General features: G+C 36.1%; 1 protein-coding gene across 1 annotated transcript in view; it reads left to right on the top strand.

Annotated features, from left to right (window-relative positions):
• The window catches only part of LOC140239880 (uncharacterized), a 30,251-nt gene extending 12,881 nt beyond the window's left edge, over nucleotides 1-17,370 (top strand). Inside the window, exons 6-10 of the mRNA XM_072319696.1 lie at nucleotides 10,829-10,996; nucleotides 12,979-13,146; nucleotides 14,363-14,536; nucleotides 16,484-16,642; nucleotides 17,335-17,370. Of these exons, the coding sequence (XP_072175797.1) occupies nucleotides 10,829-10,996; nucleotides 12,979-13,146; nucleotides 14,363-14,536; nucleotides 16,484-16,642; nucleotides 17,335-17,370 (705 nt within the window). The remainder of the gene's footprint in view (nucleotides 1-10,828; nucleotides 10,997-12,978; nucleotides 13,147-14,362; nucleotides 14,537-16,483; nucleotides 16,643-17,334) is intronic.
• The last annotated feature ends 2,209 nt before the right edge of the window (nucleotides 17,371-19,579 follow it).

Below are 19,579 nucleotides of genomic sequence, written 5' to 3'. Positions count from 1 at the left end.
TATTTTTTTTTTTTGATTTTGAACGAATCAATCTATTAAGCCACAGCACTTGACAAGACCCAATTTCAGAAAATTTAGAATCATAGGATTCTAAAGTGGCATATTCTCTATAAATATACCAAGTACGTAACTTGTGAGCCACTTGTGAGTTTTGCAAAGATCGCAAAATTGTTTCTGGGGCATATGCTTTCCAAAGAATCTTGGGGTCTCTATGAAATTTCTCTAGGGCCAATAATTCAATAGATTTCCAGACAGACTCATAATTTTCATCTAACAAACATTTAACCCATGTCATTTTTTTAGCAAGTGCAAAAGCCCATGGATCAATCATTTTAAGACCACATTGCATTTTCTTTGAACTCTATCCCTACCACCATTCCAAATAAACTAAAAAAAAAAGACTTTTCAAATCATTAAAACATTTTTGAGGGATTTTTATACTAAGCACAGAAAAAAGATAAATTAACTGTGGCAAAACAAGGGACTTTATTACGCATACTTTACCAATTAAAGAGAGATTCCTCATCCGCCAGCAGTTTATAGTCTGTGCCATTCTTTTTAACTTCTCTTTATAATTAAGATCAAATATCAAACCCAAATCCAAAGAAAAATTAACCCCCAAGGATTTAAAGTCAGAGGTTTTCCATGTGATTCCTTGATTTCTCAAAGGAAAATCTTTACATCCCCTCTTTGACCCAATCCAAAGTGCCTCTGTTTTGGTTAAATTAATCTTAAATCCAGAATATCTACCAAACCTATTCAAAATATCAAACAATACACCAAAAGAATCTCTAGTTCCATCTATAAAACATACCGAATCGTCAGCAAATAAAGAAATCTTCACTTCATGATTATTTATCTTTATCCCATTCAACTGCTCATTCTGTCTTATTAATAAGGCCATGACCTCAATAACAAACAAAAATAAATATGGAGATATGGGGCAGCCCTGAAAAATACCTCTTTGCATGGATATACGATTGGTTAAAAAACCATTGTTTACAACGTTAGACTTCCGTTCAGAATATAATGTCTTTATCCACTCAATAAATGTATCTCCAACATTAAACTGTTTTAATGTCTGAAAAAGGAAGTTATGATTAACACTATCAAATGCCTTTTCAATATCAAGTAATACTATAGCTCCAGGAACTTCATTAACCTGAGTATACTCAATAATATCAAAAATTAATCGAACATTATGACTTATATTTCTGCCTTTTAAAAAAAACCAGACTGATCTGAATGAATGAGAGAGTGCATAAATATTTTAATACGTTCTGCGAGACATTTTGCTAATATTTTATAATCAACCGTCAATAGTGTAATAGGACGATAATTTTTTATCAACAATTGGTCCTTATCTTTTTTAGGAAGAAGAGTAATAACACCATTTCTCTGTGATACAGACATCATTCCATTTTGTAAAGAAAAATTATAAGAGTTCATCAACATGTCACTTATGTCAGGCCAAAATACTATGTAAAATTCAATAGGAAGTCCATCAAATCCAGGAGTTTTATTAATTTTCATCGATTTGATAACATCAAATATTTCTTGTTTAGATAAAGGTTTTTCCAAAATTTGTTTTTCATCATCAGTCAATTTTGGAATATTCAAATCATTGAACAAATCCTGACGTACATTTTCATCAGCCATATCTTGATGCTCAGGGTTGGAATACAGTTTATTATAAAAAGCATGTATTTCTTGCAAAATCTTGTCAGGGTCAGAAATCAAGTTTTCTTTTTCATCCTTCATTCTACTAATCGTTTTCTTTTGCCAAGATCTGTTTTCTAAATTACAAAAATACTTTGAATTTTTTTCTCCTTCTTCTAACCACCTTACCCGAGATCTTATAATCAAACCTTTAGTTTCAAAATCATAAATTTTATTCAGATTATCTTCTAATTTTTCTAAATCTAATAACAAATGTTTATTTTTTGAGACATCCTCACCTAACTGCGAGTTAATTTTATGAATTTCATTTATAAGATGTTCCTTTTCTTTATTCCTTTCTTTTTTTTCCTAGCAAAATACTCAATACTAGTTCCAGTTATAACACACTTCAGGGCATCCCATTGAGTATTAGGGTTACAATCAGACTCTTCATGAATTTGTTTAAATTCAATTATTTTTTCTTTAATCAATTTAATATAATCTGCATCATGGTGTAAATAATGACAATTAAGCTTCCAATAACCTCTACCCTTCGAAGGAATATTATCATTAAAATGAATTGAGACTACTGAATGGTCCGACTGAATTCCTGGAGAAATTTTAGATTTAATACAGTTTCCAATGAAATTGCTTGACACCAAAACATATTCCAATCTAGATAACACCTGAGGTGTCTTTTGGTGCCTAGTATACTGTCTTAATGTTGGGTGAAAATGTCACCAAACATCAATCAAATTATATTCTTCAATAATATCAGAAAATATATTACTAACCCTAACATTGGAATGTTGCTGACGAGTACCCTGATAATCTAAATGGCTTACTACCGCATTGAAATCTCCACCTATAATTAAAACAGAATTATCAAATTTATCAATTTCTGCAAAAACTTCTAATAAAAAATCTGGGTCATCTTTGTTTGGGGCATAAATATTTACTAATGTCACAGGTATATCATTCAGAACAGCGTTTAAAATTAAGAATCTACCATTAACGTCATAAAATGCTGCATTTTCTTTAAAAACAACTGAGTTTCTTACTAGTATTGCTACACCCCGACTATTCTAAGAAAAACTTGCAAACCAACATTGTTCACCCCATTGGGATTTCCAAAACTTCTCATCATTTTTGGCAGAATGAATTTCGTGTAGTAATATTATATCAGATTCAGTATTTCGCAAATAATGAAAAATCTTTCTTCTTTTTACAAAGTCTTGTAGACCCCTACAGTTGAAAGTACTTAATTTCACTACCATTGTTCTATAAACAAAAACACACAAAAGTACCACCCCGGATCACAGAAAAAACATAAAGTGCATTGGTTGAATGTCACACATATACATAAAACTAACCAGATTGTAATAATCTGAAGTATACAGTGAAAAGTTGAATAAAAACACATCTTGTCACAGAAAAAAAAACACACAATGAAAAATATGTATAAAAAAGAGAGAAAAAGAAAACAAATACGGTATTATCAAGGCAAAAAACTAAAGAGAGCAAGAGCACAAGTAGTCAAGACTTCAAATCAAGCAAAACATGTCTTGACAAGTGCAAAATCATGTAACCAAATGAACAAGTTTGGCACAGAACAAAAAAAAAACAAATCAGCTGGAAAATCAAAAGGTAAATACAGTATTGTCACATACATAGATCCAAAGTAATTACACTCCAGATTAAACCACAAGAGCCTTACCATTAAAAAAAAAACAAAATTATAACCTTTTATAATTTATGAAATTACAATTCTACATGTGGTATATATTAAACTTGAACTACATGGACGAAAAAAAGGAGAAATCAAAAAAATTATACTAATACTAATACCCCAATCTCGACGAAGAATCGCCCTAGACATGACTTTAAAAATACATACTGCATAAGTAAATTTTAAAAAAATAACTTTGGATTTATGAGAATGCAATCTACACATACTTAAAAGGAAAAATTATTCCTCATAGTAAGTACATACATGTAACTATTACACACTACTCCTGGAATTATCTGAAAAGTAAAAGTGCAATTGCAATGACCACACGATATAGCAAATCAGTTCTCATCAATACAATTTTAACATGTACAGTGGTCTCCCATTATAATGAACATTGGCACGAGGTCTCATCACAACAAGGTAATCCCCGTAGACCCACATTGCAATCCTCCATTGCACCGCATTATTTTGGAATGCTAACACAAGATTTAACCACAACAAGCACACCTTCCTGGCCCAAAAGACCTCGCCACGAGAGTCCACTGTATCTTAAATAACTAAGCAGCGAATTAGACCCAAAAGTAGAAAAAAAAATATTTCGGAAAATATACTCGTGCCATGGCAACACAATAAAATACATACTAATGTACACTGTACAAGTATACAAATATGAAAAATAAAACGTACAACACTTATACAATACATGTATGTGGTTTTAAAACTTAACATCCATCTACTTTTCTACAAATACATGTCACATTGATCAAACGATGAGAAAAACAATTAAAGACAAGTTAGAAAACTTTGGAACTAAAAATTGTAAACCAAAAAAGTTCTGCCATCAATAAGGAGTCACTAACCTACACAAAGTGTTTGAAGTGTATATACATGTCTCAAATTCGTAAAAGTCAGAGCTTATTCTTTATTTTGATCATGAGAGATCATGTCCTCACTAAACAAAGACAAGCTTTCCTTCCTTACTCCTGTAAGCTAGTTTTGCTGGGTACAAGAAGAAGGGCTTCCTTCCCGCGTCTTTCAACTGCTTTAGTTGGTCCATTTTTTTTTTTCCTTTCGCATCTGTAGAATGCGTCGTGAAAAGTCCTCTGACACGTAGATCTTGCTTCCTCTGAAGGAGCCCTCGGCTTTAAGCTTGGATATGCACGCTTTTCTCACCCTCTCCTTGGTCGCATACGACGAGAAAGCGACGTGGATAATTCTTGGCTTCGTATTCCCTGTACCACTCAGCTCGCGTACTGTAGGGGTGCGGTGACACCGTTCGATAGCATACTCATCCACACCAACAAAATCGGTAAGGAACGACTTCACGGTTTCATAGCAGTTCTCCCTGGGAACTTCTGGGATACCATGCAATACCAGATTACTCCGTCTTGCACGATTTTCTAGGTCATCGATCTTCAACAGCATGTCATCCTTCTCCTTCTTCAACTTTTTCACTTCCTCTGTAACTGTATCCAGCTGGATACAGCAAGCACTGATTTTCTCCTCGTTGGCATTCGTTTTTAGCGCTATTTCTTCGAGCCTGTTTATTATCAACGAGTCTATACGCTCCTCCAGTTTGTAGAATTTTTCTAGGAAGGAAGCGAACCAGTCCGGCGGGGGCGAGCTAGCTGCGTCGCCCGGCCCAGCGGGCTGCGACACCATCGGAGTGTCGTCAACTACGTCAACGGCGCTCGCTTTCTTCGGCGGAGCAAATTTTCCCTTTTCAGGGGTATCAAGATGTCGTTTCATTGACATGATTGCAATCAAACTGTCCTACAAATGAATACTGACAATACTACTCACTGTATATAATCACCAAGACTTCTCTCCAGCAAATATTTGGTAAAATATAGCGAACTAAGTGAGAACCATGCTTTCAGAACAAAGGGTGAGAGCGCCCTCCAGAAGCGTTTTGTTTTATACGAGAGGAATAAAATCCAGAAACGAGCAGGAAAGAGAGAGAAAACCTGGCTTTTAGAGAAATAAAGGAAAACTAAAGAAGTTAGATTTGTTTTGCAGTGTATAAAGACTACCGGTTTTCCTACTTGCTTTTAAACAATTCTTGCCAAAGAAGTGAATGCATTCCAGGTTTAAGTTTATTTAATTATTTGCGTTTCGATTTAAGGATACAGAGATTAATCAAATGATATGTAGTTGCGTTTATTTGATTAAATCATTAATATTTTAAATGACTAATTGAGGTAAAGCTGGATTGCTTTATTAAAGGAGAATCTTATAGTTAAGTGTGCTTACTACAAAGGAATATTAAGATTGATTGTTACGAGTAAATGTTATAATTAATCTTTGATTTAGAGATTTTTTCAGGTATAAATCAAGCATCATTTTGAACATGGTAAATTATCAATTACACTGATGAAGAATCAGGTATTCCTATCAGCAAATAGCAGGTGTCACTCACATTGTGTTGATAAGAAGAAGTGTTTGATGATTTATTTTGATTGCGATTAATACGATCATTTTTGAAACTCGGTATGATTTATACCGGAATTAAGACACTTTCATCCCTGCATCCATTGTGACTAGACGTGGCATTTTTCCCTTCCTTCAGTACACAGTTTTTAAACACCCCTTGCCACATCGGGACGGGTGTAACACATATACACAAAAATATCCATCGACACATTTGTGTCACGAGTCTCGGCCCAGGAGTAGCTGCTTAGCACTCTTTTCTTTTCTTTTTAGGTGATCCGAGTATAGGTGATCCGAGTATCCTTCGGATCACCTATTGTATCTGTACTGATTCTTTATTTCTGGACAAAAGTTGTGCAGAGATTAACTCAGAAAGTCCTCTGCCTATCGATTTCAAAATTATACCATATATGTCTCATGTCACAAAGGCGACAGATTTTGTAAAATCATTGTGATCAACGGACCGTGACGTCACTATGACGTCATTATATGAAAACACATTTTCATTAATATCTCATTAATGGAAAGGAATTTTTCAATGAAATTTACGTCACATATAGTTCAAATCAAGCGTATTCTATACATGTTCTCACATTTCAGTTTACACTTAAACCGTGCGCGTACGCGCACGTTAAAATGTTGACATGCTCCAATCAAGCTCAATTTTTTTTTTTGCACACGTTTCAGATCATTTGGAGCATTTTTTGAAAAATTGAAAAAATTGGACGGACGCGTACGCGCGCGCACATATACGCAGGCACAGCTCATATGCAATAGAAATTTCCCGTTTTTTTACACTTACCGGATGACTGAAATGTCAAGGAATATTTCTACCAAGTTTCAAGTCAATCCGACTCAAAATGACGTCATACGGACCCGTCAAAGTTGAAATTCCGCGCGCGCGTCAATGGCGAAATACAGTGCAACAATGCCCCAAAACCGCCAATTTTAAATCCGAATTTACTCGCCAGGATGAACGGTGACCCCCCATTTTTTTTTACATATTTTGAAAGCTGATGAATTGTACATGTCATTCCATGGGTTGGCGTTGCTGGAAAAATGATGAAAAGACATCAAATTTCTTAATAAAATAGAAAAAGTAAATTTTCAGAAATACGTCATCAAATTTCAAGTTTACTCGAGCGTATCTCACTTATCCTTGGCCAATTTTCACCTAAATTTCAATATGTTGTAGCTTATGAAATGTTCTTTCATGAATGTAATTACACAATTTTGATTAGAAGAAGAAATCACCTCCAAAAAATGGATTGAAGGTAACCTTGTCAAATTTGACCAGTTTACGTGTAATCTCTATGGGAGTGCAATTTTTATGGAAATGAAAATTGACATGACCATTTTTATCGAGCACTAGCTCACTTATGCTTCGGTAAATTTCTCTAAGATTTCATTATGTTGTAGCTGAGACGTAGGGCTATCGTAAGTGTGCCCTTCGTTTTTTCATACGTTGTCGGGATCACGTGAAAAAACTTGGTTGAAATTAAAGCGTATCTTCGATGTATTGAAATGTTTCTTTCTTTCTGCAACTTTCTGTGCAATAACTCAAGAAAAACATACCCTATCACCACCATATTTTGCATATGTTTAGTTCATATCACGAACATTATTTCACAAAATAACAACTACTTGATCAGACGCCATCTTGGGTATGGAAATTAGGGTCAAAGGTCATAAATGTTTCATCCTGTATCTTGGTAAATATATGTCCTACCTTTTTCATATTTTGCACGCCTAAAGACCATGTTACAAGGATCATTTCACAAAATAACCACTAATTGCTCAGATGCCATCTTGGGTGTGCAAAGTGGGGTTAAAGATCATATGTACTTCTTTCTCAATCTTCGCTATTACGTGTTGTCTCTATGGGAGGGAGTTTTTTCTAGATGTGAAAATTGACATGACTATCTTTATCCAGCACTATCTCACTTATGCTTCAGTGAATTTCTCCTAGATTTTAATATGTTGTAGCTGAGTCTTTGTGCTATCATATAAGTGCCCTTTGTTCTGAACTCGGTGTCGGTATCACGTCAAAATACTTGGTTGAAATTAAAGCTCATCAACGATGTATTGAGATATTTCTTTCTTTGCGCAACTTTCTTTGCAAAAACTCAAGAAAAACATGCTCTATCACCACCATATTTTGCACATGTTTAGTTCATGTCACCTACATTATTTCATAAAATAACGACTTCTTGATCAGACGCCATCTTGGGTATGTAAATAAGGGTCAATGGTCATATATGTTTCATCCTGTATCTTGGTGAATACCTGTACTATCTTTCCCATATTTTGCACACGTATTGACAATGTCGCAAGAATCATTTCACAAGATAAACACTTTTTCCTCAGATGCCATCTTGGTAGTGTAAAGGTGGGTCAAAGGTCATATGTATTTGTTGCTGTATCTTTGTTATCTAGTGTATACAGAATTTGGTAGCACAGATGGCAGATATGACTCCCTTTTCTAAATGAGAATCCAAACATCACACGACCAATGTCTCTAAACAAAGATGAAACCTGTATGGTCATGCCTATTGCGATCAGGACTCGAATTATTGATTTAAAAAATCGGATCACCTTAATTTGTCAGTAATGACAAATTACAATCTCTAGTTTATCATTATTGTTATTATTATTACTATTATTGATGGACTTGTCAGTTTATTGGTTACTTATTTATTCATTGGATGATGATTACTACGGCAACTACTTGAACCCTTTGAAGACTTGTACAACTTAGACCTCCCCGAAAGTGGCAGAATGATCAGCAAGTTGATTGTGGTCACTCTTACGGAAGAAGAAGAAGAACAAAGAGGTCACCCCGGCCACTGGACAACAACCTACTGCATCTCTCTCACAGTTACTGTAACCACATCCCGGCACTACATACATGTAAACGTAAACACACACACACACACACACACACACACACACACACACAAACGGAACACAGTACTAGTATACGCGAGCATCCGGTGTCAATCCATCCAACTACACGCCCACATCGCGCGGATCGTTAGTACCTTCACTAGTGTACCAAACGCAAATTACTCGGGATCCCGCCAAGATCGCTGCATGCATGCGCACGGAAGTACGGGTGGACTGGGGTGGTCGGTCGAATTGTAATTCTGTTTCGTATGACTGACAATTCGTTTGTGATGGAGGATTGTAACTGAGCTAGTTTATCATTATTTAGTTATTTTACTGCCAGAATGTAGACTGGATAGTCATGTCTCACCATTGACTAGTATGTCTTTATATTCAACATGTGCGGAATAATTAACAACTAGAATAGTCTAATATTGATTTTTGTGCTAATCAAGGGCAGGGTTTAATATGAATAGTTCATGACAGTGAGACGGACTGGATACTAGACAAAGTGGTATATCATGACCAGATGGAAATGATCAGTTTGGGTAAATCGTTGAGAGTAAAACTATATCAGTTGGGAGTACACCAATTGGGTATAGACGAGTATAGACCAATTGGGAGTAGACAAGTTGGGAGTAGACCAATTGGGAGTAGACCAATTGGGAGTAGACCAATTGGGAGTAGACCAGTTGGGAGTAGACCAGTTGGGAGTAGACCAATTGGGAGTAGACCAATTGGGAGTAGACCAGTTGGGAGTAGACCAATTGGGAGTAGACCAGTTGAGAGTAGATCAGTTGGTAGTAGACCAGTTGGGAGTAGACCAATTGGGAGTAGACGAGTTGGGAGTAGACCAGATGGGTATAGACCATATTGGGTATGGACAAACTAAGGGTTGGACGATATGATAACTAGACAAAGTGAATGTAGACTAAATGACTTGTAGACGAGGTGGGAGTAGACTAACTAGTAGTAGACAAAATAGATATTAGACGACATGGCAAATAGACATTGTGAGTGTAGACGATTTGGCCATTAGATCAATTGTTTTGTAGACGAAATGCTCCTTAGACGAGTTGGGTATTAGACAGTACGGGTAGTGGGCAAAGTGACTATTAGGCAATATGGGTACTGGACAAAACGAGTTGTAGACCAAATGGGTATTAGACGAATCGTTAATAGACGATATGCCAGTAGACCAATTTGAAAATAGACATAGTGGCTGTAGACGAGGTCACTATAAACCAGTTTTCTTTAATACAGAAGGATTGTAATCATTCGATCAGAAACCGATTTTTTTTTTATTAAATGAAGGAATAGATGGATGGGGTTTCCCAAGTACACAAAACAATGATTCCAATATTAAGGTCTACTGAAAATTGAAAAGGAGATGCTGGCATAACCCCATAATTCTATATAACTTAAGATGTCACTCCTTAGAAGATACATGTACTAATATTACAAATGTGGATGGAAATGGTTTCTTTAATATGATTGAAAAAATAGTAAAGATTGTATGTGTAAAATTAAATGGAAAACTTTATTGAGGCAATGTCATCGTATCTACTTACTGAAATGATGGGTGTTTTAATCTGTGTTTTACATCATCCCCCTCCTCTTCACTTCATCATCAATACCTGTATGATATTGAGAAGATGCCATTTTCTGCCGGAAGAGATGGGTTTTTTTCATCTGTGTTTCAAATCACCCCCCCCCCTTCGCTCCACAGCTCAAATCCATAAGTCCACATTTCATGATCTACCTCTTGGTGCCGCCAAGGTTTGTGTTAAAAAAAAGAGCACCTGTTACATGCCTAACATTAAGAATCTGAATTCATGGATTTTTTACTTGTGGTGTAGGTTGTTGCTTTGTTCAAACTTACAGTTATGTTACCACAATGTTACATTATGTCTTTAGAATGAAAATTGTTACAAGCCTCCATGCCAGTCGGTCGGGATCCTTATTCGGTAATATGTACTCCTTGTTTTATGTGTTGTTCGTATTTGTGTGTGTCGGAGGGAGGAAAAGGGATGAAAACATGGAGGTATTATATTCACACTGACAGGATAGTCTTCCCTTAGTATTTCATTTTATTTCTCACCCTCTTTCTGTACTGCACAGCTGGAATCAATCAAACACTCTGGAGGACTTGACATTTCTGCTACTACATCAGAGGCATATGTCAAGGGTATTTGCACCATGCCAAACCTTAAGACTCTGGAGCTAGAGAATGTCAACATAGCCGACGGTTTCTTTCTTGCCCTCAAGACATCAGCATCAGAAGCAAGGGTATCTTAATTTGCATTTGTTATATTCCAATGTAATATCCCGCCAAGATCGCTGCATGCATGCGCACGGAAGTACGGGTGGACTGGGGTGGTCGGTCGAATTGTAATTCTGTTTCGTATGACTGACAATTCGTTTGTGATGGAGGATTGTAACTGAGCTAGTTTATTATTATTTAGTTATTTTACGGCCAGAATGTAGACTGGATAGTCATGTCTCACCATTGATTAGTATGTCTTTATATTCAGCATGTGCGGAATAATTAACAACTAGAATAGTCCAATATTGATTTTTGTGCTAATCAAGGGCAGGGTTTAATATGAATAGTTCATGACAGTGAGACGGACTGGATACTAGACAAAGTGGTATACCATGACCAGATGGAAATGATCAGTTTGGGTAAATTGTTGAGAGTAAAACTATATCAGTTGGGAGTACACCAATTGGGTATAGACGAGTATAGACCAATTGGGAGTAGACAAGTTGGGAGTAGACCAATTGGGAGTGGACCAATTGGGAGTAGACCAATTGGGAGTAGACCAATTTGGAGTAGACCAGTTGGGAGTAGACCAGTTGGGAGTAGACCAATTGGGAGTAGACCAATTGGGAGTAGACCAGTTGGGAGTAGACCAATTGGGAGTAGACCAGTTGAGAGTAGATCAGTTGGTAGTAGACCAGTTGGGAGTAGACCAATTGGGAGTAGACGAGTTGGGAGTAGACCAGATGGGTATAGACCATATTGGGTATGGACAAACTAAGGGTTGGACGATATGATAACTAGACAAAGTGAATGTAGACTAAATGACTTGTAGACGAGGTGGGAGTAGACTAACTAGTAGTAGACAAAATAGATATTAGACGACATGGCAAATAGACATTGTGAGTGTAGACGATTTGGCTATTAGATCAATTGTTTTGTAGACGAAATGCTCCTTAGACGAGTTGGGTATTAGACAGTACGGGTAGTGGGCAAAGTGACTATTAGGCAATATGGGTACTGGACAAAACGAGTTGTAGACCAAATGGGTATTAGACGATCGGTAATAGACGATATGCCAGTAGACCAATTGGAAAATAGACATAGTGGCTGTAGACGAGGTCACTATAAACCAGTTTTCTTTAATACAGAAGGATTGTAATCATTCGATCAGAAACCGATTTTTTTAAATTAAATGAAGGAATAGATGGATGGGGTTTCCCAAGTACACAAAACAATGATTCCAATATTAAGGTCTACTGAAAATTGAAAAGGAGATGCTGGCATAACCCAATAATTCTATATAACTTAAGATGTCACTCCTCAGAAGATACATGTACTAATATTACAAATGTGGATGGAAATGGTTTCTTTAATAGGATTGAAAAAATAGTAAAGATTGTATGTGTAAAATTAAATGGAAAACTTTATTGAGGCAATGTCATCGTATCTACTTACTGAAATGATGGGTGTTTTAATCTGTGTTTTACATCATCCCCCTCCTCTTCACTTCATCATCAATACCTGTATGATATTGAGAAGATGCCATTTTCTGCCGGAAGAGATGGGTTTTTTTCATCTGTGTTTCAAATCACCCCCCCCCCCCTTCGCTCCACAGCTCAAATCCATAAGTCCACATTTCATGATCTACCTCTTGGTGCCGCCAAGGTTTGTGTTAAAAAAAAAGAGCACCTGTTACATGCCTAACATTAAGAATCTGAATTCTGATTTTTTACTTGTGGTGTAGGTTGTTGCTTTGTTCAAACTTACAGTTATGTTACCACAATGTTACATTATGTCTTTAGAATGAAAATTGTTACAAGCCTCCATGCCAGTCGGTCGGGATCCTTATTCGGTAATATGTACTCCTTGTTTATGTGTTGTTCGTATTTGTGTGTGTCGGAGGGAGGAAAAGGGATGAAAACATGGAGGTATTATATTCACACTGACAGGATAGTCTTCCCTTAGTATTTTATTTTATTTCTCACCCTCTTTCTGTACTGCACAGCTGGAATCAATCAAACACTCTGGAGGACTTGACATTTCTGCTACTGCATCAGAGGCATATGCCAAGAGTATTTGCACCATGCCAAACCTTAAAACTCTGGAGCTAGAGAATGTCAACATAGCCGACGGTTTCTTTCTTGCCCTCAAGACATCAGCATCAGAAGCAAGGGTATCTTAATTTGCATTTGTTATATTCCAATGTAATATTGTATAGTGGGCCATAGAGGAGAGATTCACGTTGACCGTTTTGATTAGAATCGAAAATGAATGGAATTACGAAGTTTTCTTTAATACAGAAGGATTGTAATCATTCGATCAGAAACCGATTTTTTTTTTTTAATAAAATGAAGGAATAAATGGGTGGGGTTTCCCAAGTACACAAAACAATGATTCCAATATTAAGGTCTACTGAAAATTGAAAAGGAGAATTGTTGTTGAAATGGTGTTTTATTAATCAACATCTTTCGCAGCCCGAAGGCTGAATTACAGGCATTGTTAACAATGGCCATGTATACATTAAAATAACAAAGGGTCAATCTTATTCATCAGAACCATTGCACAATTAGATTAACCTATGATACAAAACAAAGTCAGATATTACAGATACAATATATTACTGTTCTCAATGATTATAAAAAAAAACCAACAATACTAGATTTATGTTAATTATATATACCAGTCATTCATACTTAATAATTAATACAGATGTTGTGTTGTATAAAACGTGATTAAAAAAAAGGAAAAAATCCTCACAATCTTCTCTTCGTAATATACATAAACTCCCATATCAGAATACATTCAATCTATACACAGCGCATTACATCAAATCAGTCAATCAATGATTCGCATTGTGTGCATTGTATATACGAAAATAGCATCTGATAATTGCTGGCATAACCCATGATCCTTTTTTATATAACTTTAGATGTCACTCCTTAGAAGATACATGTACTAATGTTACAAATGTGGATGGTAGTGGTTTCTTTAATAGGATAGAAAAAATAGTAAAGATTGTATGTGTAAAATTAAATGGAAAACTTTATTGAGGCAATGTCATCGTATCTATTTACTGAAGTGATTCGTGTTTTAATCTGTGTTTTACATCATCCCCCTCCTCTTCACTCCACAGTTACAATCCATAAGTCCTCTTTTCATGATCTACCTCTCGTTGCCGGCAAGGGTTGTGTTAATAAATATATATATATATATATATATATATATATGTACATTATATGTGTGTGTGTGTGTGTGTGTTTTACTATACATATACATATATGTATACTTGATTTGTATATGTATATATAGGGGTATCTCAGATTCTATGAGCATATGAAATCGTAATCATCATTAAAACCTGTATGATATTACCTTCAATTCTACAATAGCTGGAATCAATCATACACTTTGGAGGACCTTCCATCTCGACTGCTGCATTACAGGCCTACGCTCAGAGTATTTCCACCATGCCAAACCTTCGGGATCTGAAGCTGAGGAATGTCATCAAAGCAGACGATATCTATATCTCCCTTACAACATCACCATCAACATTTGGACTATGGGTATACCATGTGTGTGTGTGTGTGTGTGTGTTTGTGCGTTTGTGTGTGTGTATTTGCTTGGTGTTAGTTACTTTACAGGGAATCTTTAGTACACGTTTAATATTTTTTTTCGATTAAAACAAGAAAAAAAAATATGATGAAGCCGCTTACCATTAACTGCCCCAAGAAATAAACATGAAACTGTTACCAACATTGAATAAAACAGAAATCATGTAGAATGTTCATGTTTTCACGTCAGGTTGATCTTGGTGACGATCACATAATTCGTGATCACTGGCTTTCGCGATTAAATTATTCCCTGTGGATAAATTATCAACAATGTATGTATATACGTAGAGCGGTATGTAATGGGTCGGCACACAAGCTGTATAATATCGCATTTGGGGGGGGGTGGGGGAGAGGGTTGGGGCAGATTTGTATTTTGTATAGAGGTTAGGCCATGTTTCTACTTTCATACGCAGACATGTATTTTTGTGTGTGTTTTTTAAGAATAGACCTTTCAATGCTATAAAGTATATTCGTCAAAATTGGATTGATACGCGTGGGTTTTTTTTTTCCTTTTATGATCTCCAAAATATCCGGGCTATGTAATGACGCACCATAACAAGGAATATATAGAGAAATGGGTAGATATTTATGTATCCATGTAAAAGGGTGTGACATGAATGATTTCAAAGAAAGTCTCTGAGTGGCAAGATTATAGAAGCTTTCAAAATTTATCAGCTTTGTCTTCCTAAGCTTTTTGTCACAACAAATACATGGAGTGATAAAGAAATAAATATTACAAACATAAATCGGGATGGGGAGCATTTAATGGAAATATATATGGTGAATTTATATGCACTGTAGGACTAATTACATAATGCATACGAACAAAACACGACATGTAAACCCCCTTTTTTCATTCATAACACTAAAAATAAGTTTTCTTGCCAATAATGTAACATATAAAAACCAGCTGTCCTTATAGATCTATGAGTTCACGTTTGTTGCTACACGACCACAGAATGAAGGATGGAGAGTATTTGATTTTTTTATCGTTTTTATGATTTTCATTTTCATTATGAATTTCATTTTAATAAGGTATTGTAGGACTTATAGTTCCATTGTTGTATATGCGTAGCGTGGGCATTAAAGGTGCATCATGTTCATACTAGGACATGTTATTACACTTTACTGGTACTTTAGAAATAGCACTAACTGCATAATTAGCCCAAGTGTCATTTCATCTCGATTGTAGTGAAATAGATGATATTGACTGGAATAGTGCTAGGAAAGAGCAAAATTATGCCAATTGATATGGCAAATTAAATGCCCTTTGTGTGTAACATTGTTTTATGCATTAGACTTCGGAGACTCCCCTCTACAGAACTTCACAGTTACTATCACTGTGTCAATGTGGAGGATCTGACATCTCGGCTGCGACATGGCAGGCCTTAGTCCAATTCATCTCCGCAGTGTCACACCTTCTAAGTCTTGAACGGGCATATATCGGACACCATCAGCATCAGGCTTATCATTTTCTTTCAGGATTGAAACGAGGATCGGTATATCATTTTTTTATTTAATCTCTAAATTTACTTCACTTTGTTTTTCAGGAGAGTGGGGAAATATGTCACAGAAATTATTGAACTCATTTTGATTGAAAGTGTAATATGTGACATCAGATCACGGTATTGTGCTATAAAATCATTATGCGTACAGTTAAGGAAGAAATATAACGTAACATTGTTCTTCAAGGTATATAATCTATGTCAAAGTGTTCCAGTCGCCTTAGTGATAATTCATGATTTTCTTTTCCCACTTTTATGTCTACATTATGAACCTCTTTTTTTAGGGGGATAAAATGTGAATGAGTAGGGATAAAAGACATACAGTGCATTTACATGAATTTGAATATTAATTCTGTCAACGTATACTTTTACCTCCTCCTGTGATGCTACATAGGGGCTATCAATGAAATTAGCTACAAATTCGATTGTTGGATCAAGAGCCTTAGCAGATATCGTCTGCACCATGCCAAACCTTCGGACTCTGGAGCTAAATGATGCCAGGATCACAGACGATTTCTACCTCACTCTCGCCGAATTAGCATCAAGAACAAGGGTATCTTACAATGCATTAATCCCCCACCCCCCCCCCCCACACACACACACACAGGAAAATAACTGAGACTGAACTAAAGAGAAGATATTTGTTTTCAGTATTCGTAAAACAAAAACAAAAAATTAAAATAAGCCGTTGAACAGACAAACAAAGACTTTCAATGAAAAAAGTCATACCATGCTGAAATTTAATCTGTTATAATAAAACAAAGATTTTTTGGTGAACTCATACGAAAATCGATTCGTTCGATGGTATACTGGATTAGCATCACTAGAATTATCCCGTAAAAGTCATAGCACAATAAATCAACCACTTGCATCGTGTGTCATTGCGATATTATTACCCCTCTAAATGTCACATCAATTCTACAAAGCAATGGTAATGGTGGTAAGTCCTCATGAAGGTGGATTAGTCTATAATGTCATATACCCCGTTTATACTGCGAGCGGGTTTTCGAGCCGCCTCGAGGAGGTTCGAAAACCCGCTACGAAAAAGCGGGCTCTCGTCTGTTTATATTGCGCGAGCGAAAGCAGGCCCGAGCGGGTCGCGATTTTTTTTTCCGTAACCCTAACGCGTCGAAATTGCCAATTGTGGCACTTGAGCAAAGACTATCAGTGTACTATTTGGTTGCGCGTGGACTTGGGCATACTCCACTGATCAGTGGCATACTCCTGTTGCTTTCTTGTACACAGTACCATGGTCGTCTGCTAACCACAGAATCAGATTAGAATGTGAGAATTGAACGGCACGTCGCCTTGTGAACTGTCCTAACAACGGGTTTGTGTGTGTTTAAAAAAGAAGGTTATTCAGCAGCACAAGTGTTTGCGTTAATGCAGATATGGATTGGCTTGAAGTAACTAAGTAATCAGAGAGCCTTATTTCCTGAGATATTCATGCAGAATTCTATGTCGTCAAATAATACGCTACGCATGGTGACTATGATTTGTATATATAGGCCCTTATTGTACTACGATTAAGAAGCACAAGAGATAAGAATTGAGCTGCTTATTTTTTGTTCAAATTAATTTCATTGAAAACATGGGCCTGATATCGATGAAATTCTATTAAAGAATATCATTTTTTTTAAGTTTTTTGGTGTATTATTCTGTTCGCACTGCAAGTATACACTCAACAGTAACACGTTCCCATTAATCGAAGTCCCAGAGGAAAATGAGAAGTGAAGACACAAGTCGTTCATGGTAAATTGGAGCTTTATTCGAAGATTCGCCTCTAATATTCGAAGATGTTTCACATGAGCAAGCAGTTTAGTAAGTCATCATTTTACAAAACTCAGCACTCAGTATATCGTGTACAACATAAGCAGGGAGGGGACTCACCTTCTTGGTATCATGGAGCTACTCTGTAGCTCCATGCTGGTATATTAGCTTGGAGGTCACCTCCCTGGTACACGGGAGGGTGCCTTTTTCAATCAAAGTTACAAATCACTGGTCACTTTCACTGACAGTGATCACTGATTGTGTTCAGATTATTTATGGGCTCCCTTACGCGGCAGCCTCGAAAGTGGAGTGAGCGTCAGGTGGTGTCCGTTGACAAGCCACGAATGATTTTTTTTTTTTTTTTTGGGGGGGGGGAGTAGGATAATAGTGCTGCATGTTATAATGATGTGTACATAGGCCGTGAGGGAAAAGAAATTTCATTTCAATTCAATTCAATTCGATTTTATTGTCCGTTTCTAGAAATTTGTTTTGTTAGTATGCATATAAGTTACATCGATACATAATACAGAGCACAAATTATGCCTAGCATTATAATGCTAGATACTGAAGCGTATATGTATATAAAATTATGCCAGAGAGCATACTGGAGTATATGTCAACTCTGACAACATCTAGAGTGCGTGGAGAGATATGGGCGAGGCGCCGCGGTTCATGCGCCAATACCAGGGAGATGCTAGAGTTCTGTGCGTCCGATACCATAGACATGATAAACACACAAGAGATATACAGCAATACAATGTCAATGTCATTGTCAGAAATACATAGCATTAAAGAAATATTAATCTGTATAATTCAACGTTGTGTTGGGTGTGGTATGCATTAACATACACAAGTGTGTAAATATGTATCAGATTTGATATATAAAACTTTTAAACAACATAAATTAATACATCTTTATGTCTAAATAAGTGATTGTATATATTAAAATCTGGAAGGCTATTATATATACGTGCGTGTGTGTGCGTGTATGTGTATTTGTGTGTGAACGTACAAAAATGTATATGTTTTTTGACAAAACCGTATAAATTACATCCATACGATTGTTCTTTTGTTTTTGTTTTATAACAGCTAAGATACTGTATGATATAGTAATTTGCTAGTCAGGTACTTCTGCGAAGGGTTAGTGCATAGGATCGCATTTGTATAACATCAAAAATCTACGGTATAAAGATGTTAAAAGCAATGACAGTATTCAGTGAAACGTGCCAACATCCATGTGACGTTTACATGAATGGTTAGTCCAGCGTGGCACGACATAACTCTGTGCATGTATAAGGTTGAGCCAACATTGGTTCGAAACCAAGATGTTGACTCCACTAGGAATTAATCATCTACACAGTGTTAAAAAATTCATTCTGCCCCTTCCCCCGCAGAAAAGTGGTGTTTTAATGTGCTCGTCACTTAATTTATGAAGAGTATTTTGATAATTTTCTCCTTCGTAGGCATTTGTAAAGATATCATTGAGAAATTTATTTGAAATGTATTTTCCATGATGTTTTGATGAAGTAATAGAACTGATATCACAGAGGTTATTTGTAAAATATTTGGAGTGATTACTATAGAGGGTAAATTCAAAATGGAATACAAACATAGTCCTGTTTACCGTTGAGAACAGTGATTTAAAAATCTTCAAGATATCACTTTTGATGTGTAGGTCATTTCGTTGTATCACAAAACATCCTACCATACAAAACGTTTT

Source organism: Diadema setosum, chromosome 16, assembly GCF_964275005.1.
Source record: "Diadema setosum chromosome 16, eeDiaSeto1, whole genome shotgun sequence".
Lineage (NCBI taxonomy): Eukaryota > Metazoa > Echinodermata > Echinoidea > Diadematoida > Diadematidae > Diadema > Diadema setosum.
Note: the sequence above shows the minus strand (reverse complement) of the source record. Positions and strands in the feature narration are given on the sequence as shown.